The 16,853-nt window shown below is 38.5% G+C and overlaps 1 protein-coding gene across 3 annotated transcripts in view; it reads right to left on the bottom strand.

Annotated features, from left to right (window-relative positions):
- The window catches only part of pvrl2l (PVR cell adhesion molecule related 2 like), a 325,881-nt gene that overhangs the window by 157,146 nt on the left and 151,882 nt on the right, over nucleotides 1–16,853 (bottom strand). For all 3 annotated transcript variants that reach the window (XM_015029895.1, XM_015029896.1, XM_015029897.1), the window contains exons 3-4: nucleotides 13,849–14,092; nucleotides 1,282–1,575 (exon numbers count right to left, since the gene is read on the bottom strand). In XM_015029895.1, the coding sequence (XP_014885381.1) occupies nucleotides 1,282–1,575; nucleotides 13,849–14,092 (538 nt within the window). The remainder of the gene's footprint in view (nucleotides 1–1,281; nucleotides 1,576–13,848; nucleotides 14,093–16,853) is intronic.

Raw genomic sequence — 16,853 nt, 5'->3', positions numbered from 1 at the left:
CACAGTTTCTGTGATGGTTGTGTCTGGTTGCTCCTGGTGTTTTAAGGCTTCCGTTTTATCAGCGGAAAGTTTCTGAGGGAGCTGCAAAGATGGGTGAATTTCAGGGTAACTCTCCGTCTTTATTGAAGACTTGCAAGAAGAAAGGCTGTTTTGAAACAAATAAAAGGAAGTTTTGCAGTTTGCCAGTATACGTGAACACACCATCCCCATGGTAAAGCATGGTGGTGGAAGCATCATGCTGTGGAGATACTTGCAGCAGAAATATATATACGCTTTAGATCAAAGCATATCCATCTGCTGGTGTAGTTCAGACCTAAATCCATCGGTTTGTGGCGAAACGTGGACATGAATATTCAGACACGTTCTCCATTTAACTTAACTGAGCAGAATAAAATAAGTCTGTAGATCTGAATACAAATGCATGCCACACTTTAAAATGTTTAATTGAAAAATAAAAACATTTTGTGGTGCTTTGTCTTAGTGTGTGACATAAAATGCAGATGAAGTACTTGAAGGTTTGTGACTAACTTAATGAATTCTGGAAAGGGCCAAAGGTGCAAATACTTTTGCACTCTCCTGTTGGGCCATTTTATTTGAAGCAACACAATGTTTGTGGTGAGGGTCAAATAAGGAAGAAATGTGAGAAAATAAGACATGAGTTCATGTGTCCACATGTTGCATCACAGCTCCAGTAAAATGGCCTTCAGACAGCTGAGCTCTCAACTGCAGCTCATAAAAATCTCAATAAGAACAACTGACAAATGTCGACCTTTCCTCTGAAAATCAAAAGTGAGGAGAAAATGTGTTAAATTTAAAATCAATCTGAGCTTTGGGACATTCTGCCCTTCATGTTTTTGCAACCATGCATTCTTTATACATGCATGGCTGCATTCCGTTTCCCATGTATTTATGCAGCTCATGTTTATCACACGTCTCACTTATATTTATGCTGAATCGGCCTCTAACATCCTATTAAAGATGAGCAGGACGTTCAGTGGGAAGCATTTCCTTCCTATGTTGCTGCATGAAGACAGAACTTTATATGGTTTTTGTTTATGTGCATTCAGTCACTGCTACCAACAGTCTGATGGGCAGCTTGCATGTCGAAGTGATTCACTGTGAATGTTTTGATAAAAAAAAACTAAAAACTGAACAATCTGTCAAGTTTTTACAACTTAAAAGATATCAGATTGGAAGTGAAAAAAGTGGATTGGTGCATTTCTAATTGAAATATAATGCAAGAATCTGTGTTTGACTCAGTGTTTGTTTTATGTAACTTACACTCCACTGAGAGCTTCAGAACCTCAGTCCACGGCCGGTCCTGGGTCTTCTGGTCGACCAGACAGGTCACCTCTCTGCCGTTGTCCTCCGCCGTCGGGACCAGCCTGTACTCGCTCCGAACCGTCACCGTGCCGTCCGGCCCGTTCGTGGAGCTGGTGGAGTGGTTGCCGCCGACCGATGCCAGCCACTTGATGGTGGCGGCCGGTTTCCCGTCCGCCGCCTCGCAGTGGGCCACCATCACCGACTTGCTGCCAGCCTGGACCGTCACGGCTTTGGCCGAGTTCTTGGGCTTGGCTGGTGTCGCAGAAAATGGGGAGAAGGTGGGAGCAAAGAGGGGAAGAGAAACCGTGGCGATAAGAACACAGATGGTCCAAAATCCAAAAAGAGTGGCACAGAATGAAAAAGGTAAAAAAAACAACAAAAAAAACAGTTTGTGTAAAAGAGTTGAGAAAGGAAGAAAGAAGGAAAAGATGGGGAGAAAGAGGAAAAAATTATCAGTTTCATGTGTTTATACTTTCTCTACTTTGCTTTAGCTTTCAGCTTGAATTCAAAGATCAAATCAAGAAATATTGCATGATTTTGACTAATACTTTGGTGTTTTTTGTGATTATTATCACAAAAAACACCAAAGCAAACTGATAACGCTGCATAAAAACGCACAAAAAATATCTAAGTTAGAAAATTTTACAAAAAAACTTACAAAACCAATTAATAAATACAGTAAATATTAAACTTTTATAATCATTTTAGGGCATAAAAGTAGTAAAATACCACCAATGCACCAACAAAGTTTCAATATAATACACAATTATTACAACAGAAAACAATTTTGGAAATTGAATGCCATATTGCAAAAACACTTTAAAAAAATGCCACATTGAACCACCAAAACTTTACAGTGCTCTCTTCTTTTGTTTGGACCCTGTGTTTTTAAATGTATTTTCACTGCAGTAACTTAATCTCATAGTGGGGGAAAAATCTTGAATGAGATCATTATTGGTATTCCTGCTGTTATACTTTTGCTAATAAATTAAATATTTTTTTTTATAATGCCCTTAACATCTTGAGATCTCAAAGGCCCTCTAAACAATATGCATTTGCAATAAAAAGATCTATTAAGACAAATGAAACACATATTAAACCAAAAGATTGTTTAAAAGTGAAGTACAATGACCAAATAACACCGCTTTGCTCCCAGGGACAAAAGAAATGGCTGCTTTCTCACATCAAGTTCAGCTGTCTGCCAGCAGCAAACAGTCTTCACAGTCTGACCTTCAAGGGAACACAGGAACACTTCAGAGCCAAAAGGAAAAAATGCTGCTGTTATTTCTGTCAGTCCAGTTTGGGTTTGTTTCCTTTGTGCAAACATGACCTGCTCCTCTAAAAGTGACCTGTTCTTCTGGAAGTGTCACAGTTGAACAAAGAAGAGTTTTATAGAAAAAGTAACTCCTCTAGTAAGTTAGTAAAGTTGATTTATAAAGCACATTTTGTTGAATCAAAGCCAAAAAGATGCTGTACAAGAAAAATCACAACCAAAATGAACATAGTGAGAAAAGAAGCATAACAAAGAGTAAAATCATGACATAAAAGCCTGAGAAAACAAAACAGTTCTCAGCTGGTCCTTAGAAATCCTCCAGTCAGAAAAGTAAAGCTGCAGGAGCATTAAGACCCACAGAGTGAAAGCCTGCTTCACACAGGAAGACCTTTACGCCAATTTCCTGACAATCTTAAGAATGCCCTGATTATCAGGATGGCTCTTAACTTAATCTTAAAAGAGATTTCTGTGGGGTGAGGCGTGTTGAGAGAGATCTGGTCCTGTTTGGACATTGGGATCTCTTTGATCTAAAATCAGGGATATTCAACATGTTGGATCATCTTGACTCGATTTCACAGGGTGTGGTTTCCTCCGAGGACGAACAAGAACACGACCTGTTGAATGTGACAGAAACACAGAGGGGATTCCAAAATAAAGACAAAATAAATGCCCTGGTGCACCGGAAAGTCCGGTGGACAGAGAACTTCTGTCCTTTTTCTCTGTTAAAAATAGTTCAAACTATCACCCCTGCTTCTTCCCAGTCAGCCATGCTTGTTTACGCTGAACTCATGTTGAGTTCTGTGAAATTTGGCGTCTGGTATGTGGATGTATGTGTGTGAAATCGGTTTGTGTGTGTGTTGTGCTCTCTGCCATGTGATTGTATTGTATGACAAAGCCTGTTATACCTGGGATTTTTTTATTAACGTGTGTGAGGTGCGTCAGGTTTTGAAAATCGGCCGACAATTTTATATTCTTGCTGTGTAAACCAGGCACAGCTTCCAGACCTGAAACTGATGATCTGTCCTGACTGGTAAAAACAGCATTACAGGAATGCAAATGCGATGACACAAATGTGTGAATAATGTTCTCTAGATATATATTTAAAGTTCCTGAGCTAAAACCAGCCACCAGAGGTGAGAGGATCTCTTTATATTCATGCACACATCTCTGTATCCTTTTCAGATTTGATGCATAACATATAACAAGTGGCATCTGCAGAGTCTGGTTTCCTTACATGTTGATATAAAGTTTGGGCAAATAGTTCCTTCAAATAAGAGGATTTCACTTTGATTAATCCGAGTCATTCAGGTGTGTGGGAGCACATTTCCAACAGGCTGTCTTATCGCTGCAAGAAGAACAGCAACCATCTGGTGTCTCAAACATACAGCTGTGTCGCAATAAATTACAATATCCTCAAAAAGTTGCTTTTTTATCTCAGTCATTTAATTTTAAAACAAAACTCAGACATCTATAGCATGGAATAGATATATTTAATCTTACTTTTGGTTAATTTAGATGATTCTTGATGAAAATCTTAAAACGTACGTCCATGTCCTGTACGGTCTGCGCTGATAACTTGGTTGCGTCTCTTTGTGCATCACTGCGATGTGACTTGGGGCCGATGAGCCTCGGTTCTGCTGAGGCCTTAATGAAGCTTCTGTTGGTTTAATAATGACCTTCGTCAGCTGTGGCGTCTCGTCTTCCTCTTGACAATCAACCAGTGATGCTCTGGTTACTAGAGCCAGTATTGGTACTTTTGGCATAGTGAACCACTGGCAAACAGAAATGTTTTTAACATGTAATTTCTAATCAAATTAAATTAAAAACATCTAATATTTTCCCAGAGTTCACGCTACTTTTGTTTCATTATATTCCGAGAGATGCCCATCTGGCCTTTCTGTCACAAGCAAACTTGTAGTTGACGGAAACACTTCAGTATATTTATTATTTGTAGTAATAAAGTAATGCCCTCTATGTGAACTGTTCATTTATCGCCTCATACAAACATGATGTCTAAAACCCTGGATCATTATTAATCCACACAGCTCAGGTCATCAATGGCATAAACTTCAGTTTTACTGATTGAGTAGATGGATGTGATTTAAGGCGGCATGTTTCACTAGCAAATTTCACATGGATGTCTGTCTACATAAAAAACTAAATGATCATATTAATGGTTAGACATAACATCTTGATTAAATGACCTCCAGTGTCCTGTTAATTCAGCAAAATCCTCATTTATTCCCATAATTGTTATGATTTCATACATTTTCAAGCTCTGCTTCTCATTAAAGATCATTAAAGCTGTTATTTCCTGTTTACTCTTTTCCACCAAACTTTTTACTTCCACTAAACTTTCCATGATTATACTTGGATACAGCAGCAACCTTATGCATTATTGTGTGGGTCATAACATCAACAGAATATTTGTGTATTAAAAATATTTTTAGAATTGTTCTGATTCAACAGTTGAATTCTGATCTACTTTAAGCACCAATCAGACATAAACAGCAGAAGTAGACCACTCTGTGTGTAGAGGAGCCATTTGTGAGTTTGTGAATTAAATGACCAAAATAAATCACCTTTTCAAATGGTATCCTAATTCAGTGATGTTCACATGTAACTGCACCGTTGGAGCAGTTACTGATAATCACTAAAAGATTTTACTCTAAAGGATCTTTGGCTCAGTCAACATGCCTGTCGGCTTGCTGATAAGCAGTTTAAATTGGACGGTTTATTGATGGAGCCACATCTCATCCAATCCAGAATGAGATGATAAAACCTTCCTCATTTTCAGTTTTTTTTCTTAATTCTGCTCTGCGCTGCACTGGTGTTTTGGAAGAGACGGCTGCATTTCCCTCTCTGATGTGAGCTTGTCAATCACCTGCAGCTCTGACTCTGGTCAGAGTTTGACATCAGAACCTCGCCTCTGGCTTTGTGCTGCGTGTCATGTATCACTTCTTTGATACCAGCATCAATGACACGTCGAAGCTGCTGCCTGCTGCGCAGATTGGCCCCCGTTTCATCATGGGGTTGTAAATTTTTCAATCTTGTTGAGTTCTTATAGAAGAACTGCCAGAGCCCAGACGTTTGGCTCCACCTCGCTGACTGAACCGTCTGCCGAGGTGACAGGACAGCGAGCCGTCACGGATGGAGAGGAAACATTTCAACCTTGCTCCCCGGAACGGACGTAAAATAAGCCAGAACTGCTATTGTGAGGCTCTTGTCAAGATGAGTGACAGAACCAAGGTGGAGACGTGTAATTATTGGAGATAATTAAATTCTGGAGTGTGGTAAAGAGAATCAGTGTCATAAGAAGAACAGGGGAGCGGCACCATCTGTCCCATCTATATGCAACCCAGAAAGAATTTCAGTTTTTTTAAGTTACATTCCCACTACTGCTTGAATTTATTATCAAATATTTTATTATTTCATCTCCTACTCCTTCCTGTAACCCTCTATGCAGGTGACTTCAGAGTTGCTCTGTAATAGAAAAGCACATGCAGAAATTGTCTCAACATGAGGGCACGGCACTGAGAACACTAATAAAACAGGTGAGAAATTGATAGAAACGAGACAAAGCTGTAATTAAATTATGTAACAAATGCAGGGTGAGATGGAAAAATGAAGAAATATGTTTAAAGAGTCACAGAGCAGAAAGGATGAAAAAAAACAGCAGCTGAATGGCTTTTGATTGATCTGGAGGCTTAAAGACGTCAGGAGAATCTGTCCGTGATGCTTTCCGTGACGTTGCATCCAATCGAGCAGCTTCGACTCTTTACCTCAGCCTGAGGTTTTCTATCAGCACAGCAGTTAGGTTAAACAAACAGAGCTCACTGGCGGCTGGAAAGCCCGCTTATATTTATTTACACCGTTTTTTCCTGTACAAACACTGCAACACATTCTAATAATGACTAAAACCCACACAGGATTTTTGTGATAGTCTGAAAATACACTAAAAAACGACTACTGATGGTGTAAGTTTATCTTAAAAGTGTGTCAAAGGCTATTTGTCAGATTGGATGGTTAATCTGACATGATTCATCTGATAAAATGAAATATCTAAAGTAGCATCACTTGACAGGCAATAATTAAATTAAGTTTATTTATATGACGCCAATTCACAACTGTAGATTCAGCATAATATAAAGAAATATATAATAAGATCAATCTAAATACACACAATATCATAGTTAAACAGTCAAGTTCAGCTTATTATGATTATTGGTAAAAATGTAAGAAAGGTAAAGCTACTATTCCAATAACATTTGCCTAATAGAACAAATAATACAGAGTTTAACCATTTTAAGCTTATTCTCAGCCCTGCAAGTAAAATCAGTTTTATATATGTGACAAATTTTGAAATGTTGCTCAAACATCACATTTAAGGGAAAAAACAATATATTTTATAATCTTAAAGGGGAAAAACAAACATTTCCAGATAACTGGATGCTGTAAATAGTGAACAAAATGTGGATTTTGAGGGAGAAGTTCTGACATACTTTTAATACTTCACACCAAAGAGGATTAACATTTTCGGATAAGTTTGAGATCGTAACATTGCTACTCATGGTGATATTAGGAAAGTGTGTATAAAAAACACTTTAATTAGTAGGTAAATAATTAACATTATGAGCACATAATTTATGTTAGAACAGGTCAAAGAAGCAAATCATTAAGTCACAAATACGTATATAAACATTGATAAAGACACGGGTTTGGTAGAGAAAACAGCTCAACATATTTCCCAGGTAAAGACAACATGAGCCTTCGCCCTGATGATAACTCAACCATTTCCTCCCCTGATGCCTCCAGGTTAGTGGGCTGCACTGGTGTGTGGCTCTTAAAATTGAAACTGATATGTTAGCAAATCAGATTAAAGCAACCCATGAGCCTGGCTTTATGTTAGCTGGTAAATGTGACCCATGCAGTTTCAGCAAAATAAAAAATAATCATGTAGAACAACAGGATCATGTGGGGTTTTAAATAGAAAATCTGATCAGCGTGTGACGCCTGGTAGCGCGCCGCGTCTTCAGAGCAGATCAAACAAAAGGCTGGGGACACATATTGATGTTTCCTCCCTCTCTCCATTTCTAAACATGGCATCTCTCACCGCTGTACTGTGATGAAGGGCGGTCAGGTGATTTATTCTGTTATTTTCTACTTTGTTGAATGCATTGTCAAAAATCAATACATGCTTCTAGATCCTGCGAAGGCTTTAGAATCCATGTCTCACCAGCTGCCCGGGTTCATAAAACTCTCCCATCAGCCTGACACTCCCCTGCACACATTTACACAGGTTGTCATGAAAACATCTGTTTGTGTCTGAACTCCATGTCAACGAATAACAACACATGAATATTCAACATGGGAATCTTTTATCCTGCATCATTGCATGCGTAACGTTTTGACAACTCATTACTGGCCTCTGGAAATGTTACCAGACGAATAACTTGGGCCCGAGATTAATTTAGATGGCCTCAATGAACCATCCAATCGTCTAAAAGGCATTAATTAGAAATAATTTTTACCGTCATTGACATGCAAGAAGACAAAAAAAGCCACAAAGATATTAGAAACATCTAAAGGTCCCACATTTAAAGGCTATTTATGCTCAATTTGAGATTCCTTTCATGAGCATAAGCTTTCAATCATGTGGTTATTTTACATCTGCAGACGTAACAAACAAAACTAGATGGATGTTGCTATTGTAGTTTTAACCTGCTGGTGAGCTCTGATTCTGACATCTTGTGCTAACTGAAGCATTTCTAGCAATTTGACTTTTAATTTGAAAATCTAAAATAACAAAAAAAAAAAAAAATGAAAAGAGGAAAAAGAAGACTACATGGTGGGACAGCTGGTAGAAAAGAAGGTCCTGGGTTCGAATTCTGACCTACTTTAGTCTCCATGGAGTTTACATGTTCTCCCTGTGCATGTCCGGGTCTCTCCAGATACTCCGACTTTCTCCCACATTACAAAAACATGACTGCTTCGGGTCTTGTTTGAGTTAATATATCAGAAAAAGTTTGATTTTAGCCTAATAAACATTTCCTGCTGGGGGAACCAAAGATGCTTCCAGGTAATGTCTTTCCTGTAAGTTCTGGCTCTTTATCCATTTTGAATTGACCGGGACGATCCTGAAGCTTTTCAGTCGTTTTATGACTTTCTTGCTGGAGAAGATATGACTGGGCACAAATTCGTTCCGACGCCAAACTTAAAATTGGACTAAAAGAGATTTATGTGACTGACGAGAAGTGAAATGGGTCAAAATGTGCAAATATAAACATAGCAGCAAAATCTCATGGCTGCTAGAGCTTTACATTGTGTCGAACGTCCAACAGTCACTGCAATATCATTGTGTGCAAAATCACAATCACAAAGGACTGGATGCAAGACTTTAATGGATACAACATTTGATGTGCCATCTATTCATTGTCTCCCTACTGATAATATATTTAGCTAGTTGAGTGGGTCTTCAACAACAGGAGGATTTATTTAATGACTCAGTCTTGTTTGGTGAAGTGGTCTAGTCATAATAACTTGGTTAATCATCAAACTTGCTCAAGTCCTGATCACGTCCTCTCAGTGCTCATATGCCTCATCGGCGCCCAAAACCTCTTATGCATTATGAGTTTGCTCAGATTTACCAGATTGTGATTTTGTGTGCAACTATAACTAACAGCTTCTGTTTTCAGGGGAACGTTTGTCACACCAAAAAATGCCTTCAGCCACTACAGCTTTATAAGAAATTCAACCAGCAAGCCAAACAAATAAATCCAAACAGGATAGCTTCTGAAATAATTCAGCAGGAAAAAACACCATTTCTTTCCCCTCAGTGAAGTCAGCTCCACTCCATTCACCTGAATGTACATTAACATCCTCGTCTGAAACAGCGGCTGTATGAACGCACATATACCAGACCTCTAATGTACTGCACTCGCCCTCACCTGCAATCATATTTCTGTCTTGCTGGCTTTGCTAAATTCAATAAGATGCAATATATTTGGCTGCTACTTATTACGTGTGGTCCCCATCCAAGATGATATGCCATCAATCACTGCCACGCCAGAGATTTTTTTAAATTCACACTCCAACAAGAGCTAACAAGATTGGCTGGCTGTGCTGCTCTCACCAATAAGTGCTGTTAGGATTATGTATTCATACTAAAATAAGTCATGATACAATCGGGGAGCCCGTGGTTCAATATCCAATACAACGTAATATGATTGGCTTCCAGCAGCCGTGGGGTCTAATGTGATTGGCTCATATGGATTGCATTTCCAAGAAGATAGAATATGACTGTTCTCCGGTGACTTCGAGGTATTCAGTTTGCCAAATGCTTTCAGTCGGGCCAGGTTCAGTCTCAGGGAGTTTGGCACCGCCTCAGATCCACACAAAAAGACAACTGAGCTTTCCAGCAGGTATTTCCCAGTCTGCCTCCACTTGGTGCCAACAGAAACAGCAGTTGGGAGGCTTAGCCCAGATCCTTCTGTGCATAAGCCAGGAAACATCTCCATATTCCTTTTACAGAACCACAACAAAAAATGCATCTTCTGTGTACTTAGTTCTCTGGGACGGATAGCCCTACGACCTACTGACCCTCTGAATAGGATGTAATGCTCTTTAGAAAACGGCCAACTGCTCCGTGACAGACGTCAAAACAACTTAAACACTCCCGTAAAGCTGGTCAAAATGCAAACAGCTGCTAACATAATATCACTTCTATTTATTTGATTTCACTTTAAAAATGGCGGATGCTGCACAAACAGACAAGGATGTGAACCAAACGTGTCACTTTGTCTTAAACCTTTAATGAGGAAAGAAGGACAGCAACCGTCTGGCAGCCCTCAGTAGATTTACAGAGAACACTTTGACAAGGTAACTAGATTAATGTTCATATTTATCAGCAAGCAAAAATAGTCTGATGCAATTAAATATGTCATTACAGAGAAGCTATGGGTCTAATTATTAGTAGCCCTGCAGAAAATGCCTCAAAATTTGTGGGAAACGCTGAAAAAGCACAAACCTGACCCGGTTACAGCGGTTCTGTTAGGAGGAATGGGTCAAAGTTTCAGGAAACTACAATGAAAAACTTAAAGGATAACCAAAATATTTGGTTTACAAACCAATTATACAAAATACAGAAAAAAAAATTATGTCAAATTCTGAAGTACAATAAAGGCTTCTTACAAAACCATAATTTATCTGGAATTTAGCCCCAAGCAATTATTTTTTTTCTAATCCGAGCTGACAAAATTCAGGAAATGCTTAGTCTGATTTATATCATAAACTGAGGGAAAAAATATATTAGATGTTTGTGCAGGAGACAAAATATCCTGGAATTTAATATGAAAAATAGGTAAGAATTTATTCACAGCCCCTGTTTGGAACGATCTTCTTGTCTGCGTCTTTACAATAGAAAAACAGCTTTTTGACCGACTGGTTCAGTGACAGAAATGACTAATAATATGTTCTCTTGCAAAATAAACCAACAAAATAGAAAACAAGGATTCAAAATCCCATCTCTCCCTGAAGAATGAGGGATGAATAAAAGCATCAGGCATCTAGAGAATATTAAACTCCTCTGTCTATTCAGCCCAGGGTCTATTATGTTAGAGCGTTTGTTTCTGCAGAGAGCTGAATGTAGGAGGCTCTTGTTCTTCCAGGACTAATTTTTAATGTGTGCATGCAGCACTTCAGTGAAACAACAAAATGAACAGTTTATTATTTAAGCACGAAGCCTTCTAAGTTTTTATTTTTATTATTATTTTGGAGATGAAAAATCTCCGGCATCACTCTCTTTTGGACAAGGCAAATGGATAAATAGAAGAAGCCGTCTAAGATTACAAAAAGAACGTGTCGCCTTTTAACACCCACTCAGTTTAAACTACAGAGACGCCAGCCAGCCTCAGTGGCATTTTTCTACTACTCCCATTATTGGCTTTAAGTGTTTGCTGCTTTGCAGTCTGCTGAGATCTGACAATGCAGAGGGTAAAAGTGAACACTGAACAAGCACTTGGCATCTTAGACTTTGCTCCTCAACACATATTGTTCACTTTAAGTATTCAAATACGCTACATTTGCTTTCATAAATTTAATTTTTAAGGCACTGAAGGTTTTGAAATTGTGCAAAATAAAAAAAAAACCCTCATATTTTCAGTCTTTAAAGTATCCATCACCAGGTCACAGTTGTTCCCTCTACTATAATGGAACTTGTCTGTTCTGTCCCTGAACCGTCCCGTTAGCTATAAACCGTTGGACGTCTCGTGCCATTTTGTCATTCGTTCCAGTTCTAGCAGGAGTTCCTGCTCTGCTGCTTTGTGCTCATCATTAATCTCTCCTGTTGGGTTTCTGTCCTGGTTCTTGTCGGTTTCCTGTCATGTTGGAGCAGATGGTCGCCTACAGAAACTTGCTTCCTGTTAGAGTATTATATACATAATCAGGAAGGGGGACTGAATCCAACTTCTCATCACTTATTAAGGAAGATTTTTTTATTATTATTAAATCAACATGATAATTTTATTACACTTGTATTAAAAATTCAAACAAGATAAATATTGGTTTTGGCTATCAAACTGTAGCACTTTAGTTTCAGAAACACAAATTAACCATCAACTAACTTCCACTTATTCATATTAGTTATACATTAATTCTCAATGAGTCATTATTAAATCTTGTTTATTACTGCAACTGACAATACTACAGGTAATATGACAAATAGCAAACAGCTAATTATGGATTATGGTCTATTAAAGGTAAAGAGATTGTTGCATATTAAATTTGATCTTAAACTCTGTTACATGTTTGGAGGTAATAGTTTTCCTACCTTAACAGAACCTACAAAAAGGTTCTGTTCTCATTCAACAAACACCAAACGACAGCGGCAGCAGCAACACTCAGGTGATTCTTTAGGAGTGAGAATGTGTTCCCATTCCCAAAGTGAAAAATAGTTATAGCTAGTTGTTTAGTAGATGTGCATTAGTGAATAAAAACTTCCCATAAATAAAATCCAGTCTTTTTTACGTTTTGTAGAGTTATTTTAAACAAAAAGCTTTTGCAACTGACTGGACAAATTAGCTAATTTAAAAATACAAGCATGGTGGTGGTTTACTTTCAAGATGGCGTCGCATTAGGGTCCTGGGTAGAGCATCATGGGAAGCAGTGGCATTGTATCCATTGTCATTGTAATTTACTGCCTTAATTGTTTGGACCGCAGCAGAAGGTTCTGCAGCTAACATCCTGGTGCCAGATACTGCAGTACACCTTCGGGGGTCCACAGGCTTCCTCAACAGGTTTGGGCTGTTTTGGCAGCAGAACGGCGACCGAAGCAACATTAGGCAGGTGGCCATAATGTTGAGCCTGATTGGTGGATGAAATGTAGTAAAGGCAGCTCCCAGCGTGCATGAAAAGGTTTCACCGTGCCAGAACATCTATTGCTTTTTTATCTTTAATTGTTTGTTTTGCTGTCATATTTGGGTTTTAAAGTAGAGAACAGGTTCATAAAAAATTATGTTTTATTTTTAATCTTTGTTCTCTTCCTTTAAAAAGAGAGCTTGCATCTCTGTGTAATAGAAAAGGCTACAGAAACATTTATTTCCAACATGCTGCAAGTTGTAATTTTTAACAAACTGCACCAAATACAGAAGGAATACATATGCTTCAGTCAAAAACTAATTACAAAACATCCATTTTAAATATCTGGGCAGGAGGAGGAAGACAAAATGCTGGTGAAGCTAAATCTATGCAGTCTTCATATAACACGTGTAAGTGATACAGTAGGAAGTTCTGTAATAAAACACCTGCAGGTCATCTCATCTTCCAAATTACCCTCTGATCATATCAGATCAACACATTTACCCAAATTACCTGAGAGTCTTCCTTCACAGTCTGAAAGCGAGTTGGAGAAACCCCAGGAGTCAAATCAAGAGTATTTCCAGGAAATCCTTATATTTTATGCAGCATGTTATCAGGATAAACCCAGAGACAATTTGGCAGTGCTTAACTTTAGCCTTCTAAGACTTCAGGTCCGTTGGGAACCGTTTTGTTTTAAAACGCAGAGATAATCAGACGGCGGAGAGGAAAGATGAACAATAAGAGGAAGTTTTTCAAAGCCTCTCCAAAGCTCCGCTGACAGAAAGTACAAGTCCTGTGGAGGATTTTGGTGCTTTAATCATTCACATGTGGGCCTGGCATATATCTATCCATAAATGAACGACACAAACAGCTGTTTGTGGTTTGGTATGCGTACTCACCGAGCATTATGAGCGTGGTGGTTCCCTGCTCGTTTCCAGATGGGTACGTAGCGTACTCGCAGGTGTAGCGCCCGGCATCGGACATGCGCAGGTCTTTAATCCTTATGGACGGGATCCTCAGGTTGTTTTGGAGAAAAATAACTCGATCCTTAAAGGCCACGTTGGGAAAACTCTGCCCATAGGTGGGGTGGTACACGGCAATGTTGTCCCTTTGGCCATCAACAGGTTCCCATATCCACGATACCTGGGAGAGCAGAGAGTTTTAATAAACACTGGAACATTAATGAGCTAATTCAAGGCAATGGAGTGAGAATAAAAGTATGCAAAATACTTTTATTTTGCATAGTCAGTTTATGACTTAAACTGTGTTTAAGTCATAAACTTAAACACAGTTTAAGTTTATGACTTAAACTGTGTTTTAAGTCATAAAACACAGTTTTATGACTTAAATTTGTTTTACATAATTAAATATCAATAAATAAAAAATGCCAACAGGCCTTTTCGGGTTTGTTTGGAGAACAAGGACAACACAACTGAACCACATTTAAAACGAAACATTTTATTCAGTGACTAAATTGAATTTGATAGACCAATTACCCAGATAAACAGATTTATAGAAACCTTGATTAAAAATATCAGTTTTACTAAACTGTGAAACGAAAATGTTACATTAACAAGAAATGTAAATGGATGATAAAAAAGGAAGAATCACCCTCAACCACCTCTGCTGCTAAATTAACATTTTGCCATTTTGCGGTTTATTATTACAGTTTTAACTACATTCATTGTTATTTTGATGCAGAGGAGGTTGATAGAGTGCAGATCAGAGTCGGTTTCACAGCGTGGACAGCCGACGTCAGAGAATCCAATGATTTATGTTTACATGTGTAGGAGGTGGAGAGTAAAAGGCTCTTAGCTGCTACTTTATAACCATCAAGTGGCTTCGCTTAAAGCGACACATTTCCCACTAAAATACACTGAATGGCTTACTTATCCAGTCAGCTGAACATGTAATCAGAAAGACTTACCAAACCTGCCTTTCCATCTGCACCTTGATACGGAACAGAAAGTCTACATGGATTCATGGAGATGAAATGGGAACATTTACAACAGTTACATTTGAAATTGTGTGCAAACAGTAAACAGAACACAATAAAGAGTGGTGCTGCATTTTTCAAGAACTTTGAACTTAATGGCTTCAGGACAAACTTTAGCCTCTTTAAGCAGAAATGACAAGTGACCCTTATAGGTAAGCGCTTGGTGACTGCTGTGTTTCATTGTCTCTGTGTGTTTTCACATGAGGGCAAAGTTCCAGCTACTGTAAATAAAAATATCTGTAAATAAATAAATCGAGTCCTCAGAGAGGCGTCATTGCCTCTGCTTCAAATATCAGAAGTCAAGGCTCAATAATTATTTAGCGTTGATGTAGCCACCTCATAAATAACTTCTAACTTTGAATCTCGGTTCAGTACAGGAGCAAACAGAAGTTCAGGTGCTTTTAAAATATGAAGGTGAAACTGTTATCAGCTGAAGTGTTCAGACAGAATTAGGACTTGTGTAAGGTGACAGCAAGTTTTAATGGGCAAATTTTTACAGAAATCTGAGAAGTAAAACATGGAAATATTGGAATTAAAGAGTATTTTTTAATTCTAATATGAGGATCTGACCTCATTTGAGAGAAAGACAAAAGTAGGCAATGAGCTATTTTAATATTAGCTCACAATCTCTCTGTTTTAGCATAACGTATAAGACTAGATCCAGAGTCTGCGACTCCAACCCTCAGGTTTGACTCTCCTGCAACTTTTGGATGCGTCCTGCTCCAACACACTTCAATCAAATGGCTGAATTACATTCTTTCCATGTCAGCAGGTTTTGCTAAGGCCTGGTCATTAATTATTCGTTTGATTCAGGTGTGTTGAAGCAGAGAGGAAAAGTTGCAGAACAGTGGCACTCGAGGATTGGAATTGCATTTATTGGCTGGAATAAGCCTAATAAGTCTCTACACAAAATATCTGGATTGGATTGCTCTACAGGACAACCTTCAATCATCTGTCAGCTGCTTGGATTCTTCAAGGGAGAGGACTTTAACTGTCCCATTTGGATTATTCTATATAGAACAATCCAACTTGGAGAAAGCAGCAAATCTCCCATCCATAGAAACATTGAATCTGATCAAAGAACTGTAATGATGGTGTGTTTGGGACTTTCACACCAAGAACCTGACATGTATTCACTGACATCTTCTTCTAAATGTATCTCATAGCTTTACTGATCCTTTTTTAGATTTCTATTCCTGCCACATATCCTCCACATTCAGTTCATTGCAGTACAACTTTGGAAATTTTAGGGATTTTTTTTAAAGTAATGACTTAAATAGATACATTTTTGATGACACTCAAGTTACTGAGATGCACCAAAATTAGCCAAAGTGGTAAAAAAGAAAAAAAAAAACACTTTGGGTAAGGGGACATAAATCTTTTACGGGACTGAATGAAAGATTTGCTTTACTTACAGATTCCCTCTCAAGGACCATTATAAGCTTTTCTTTGTGAGATTTCTGATTGTGACAAATATCGATATCTGCAGAGACTCTGCCCTGAGGGAGAACACTGTGATGCTTTCCCACATTGATTTCATTTTTCTCTGCTGTTTTCAAAGAGACAGCCGAATATTGGCTAAAGTGGGAGTCCAGGAAGGAGAGGGAATACAGCTCATCAATACACATTTAGCAAACATCTAAACGAATGACATCTGAGGGGGAAAATAACGCAGAAACAGAGGGGGATACAGACAGGGATGCAGATTCTACGCCACATATCATCTCAAATTAGGAGATGAGACTCCCTGTTCAGTTGTTGATTGCAGTGAAAATAAAACACAGGACTAATAAATCCATGTGCAATTTCAGATTTTGTATATGTGAGCAAATTACCTATTGATTCCAACCAGCAGCCTGAGGGCAACAGATCCCTAAAGATCCAACTGAACTAGCAAACAGCTCATTT

This window comes from Poecilia latipinna, unplaced genomic scaffold (assembly GCF_001443285.1).
Source record: "Poecilia latipinna isolate Pla-1442-1.1 unplaced genomic scaffold, P_latipinna-1.0 Scaffold166, whole genome shotgun sequence".
In the NCBI taxonomy this organism is placed as follows: domain Eukaryota; kingdom Metazoa; phylum Chordata; class Actinopteri; order Cyprinodontiformes; family Poeciliidae; genus Poecilia; species Poecilia latipinna.
The sequence above is the reverse complement of the archived record's forward strand: the minus strand, read 5'-3'. Positions and strand labels throughout refer to the sequence as shown.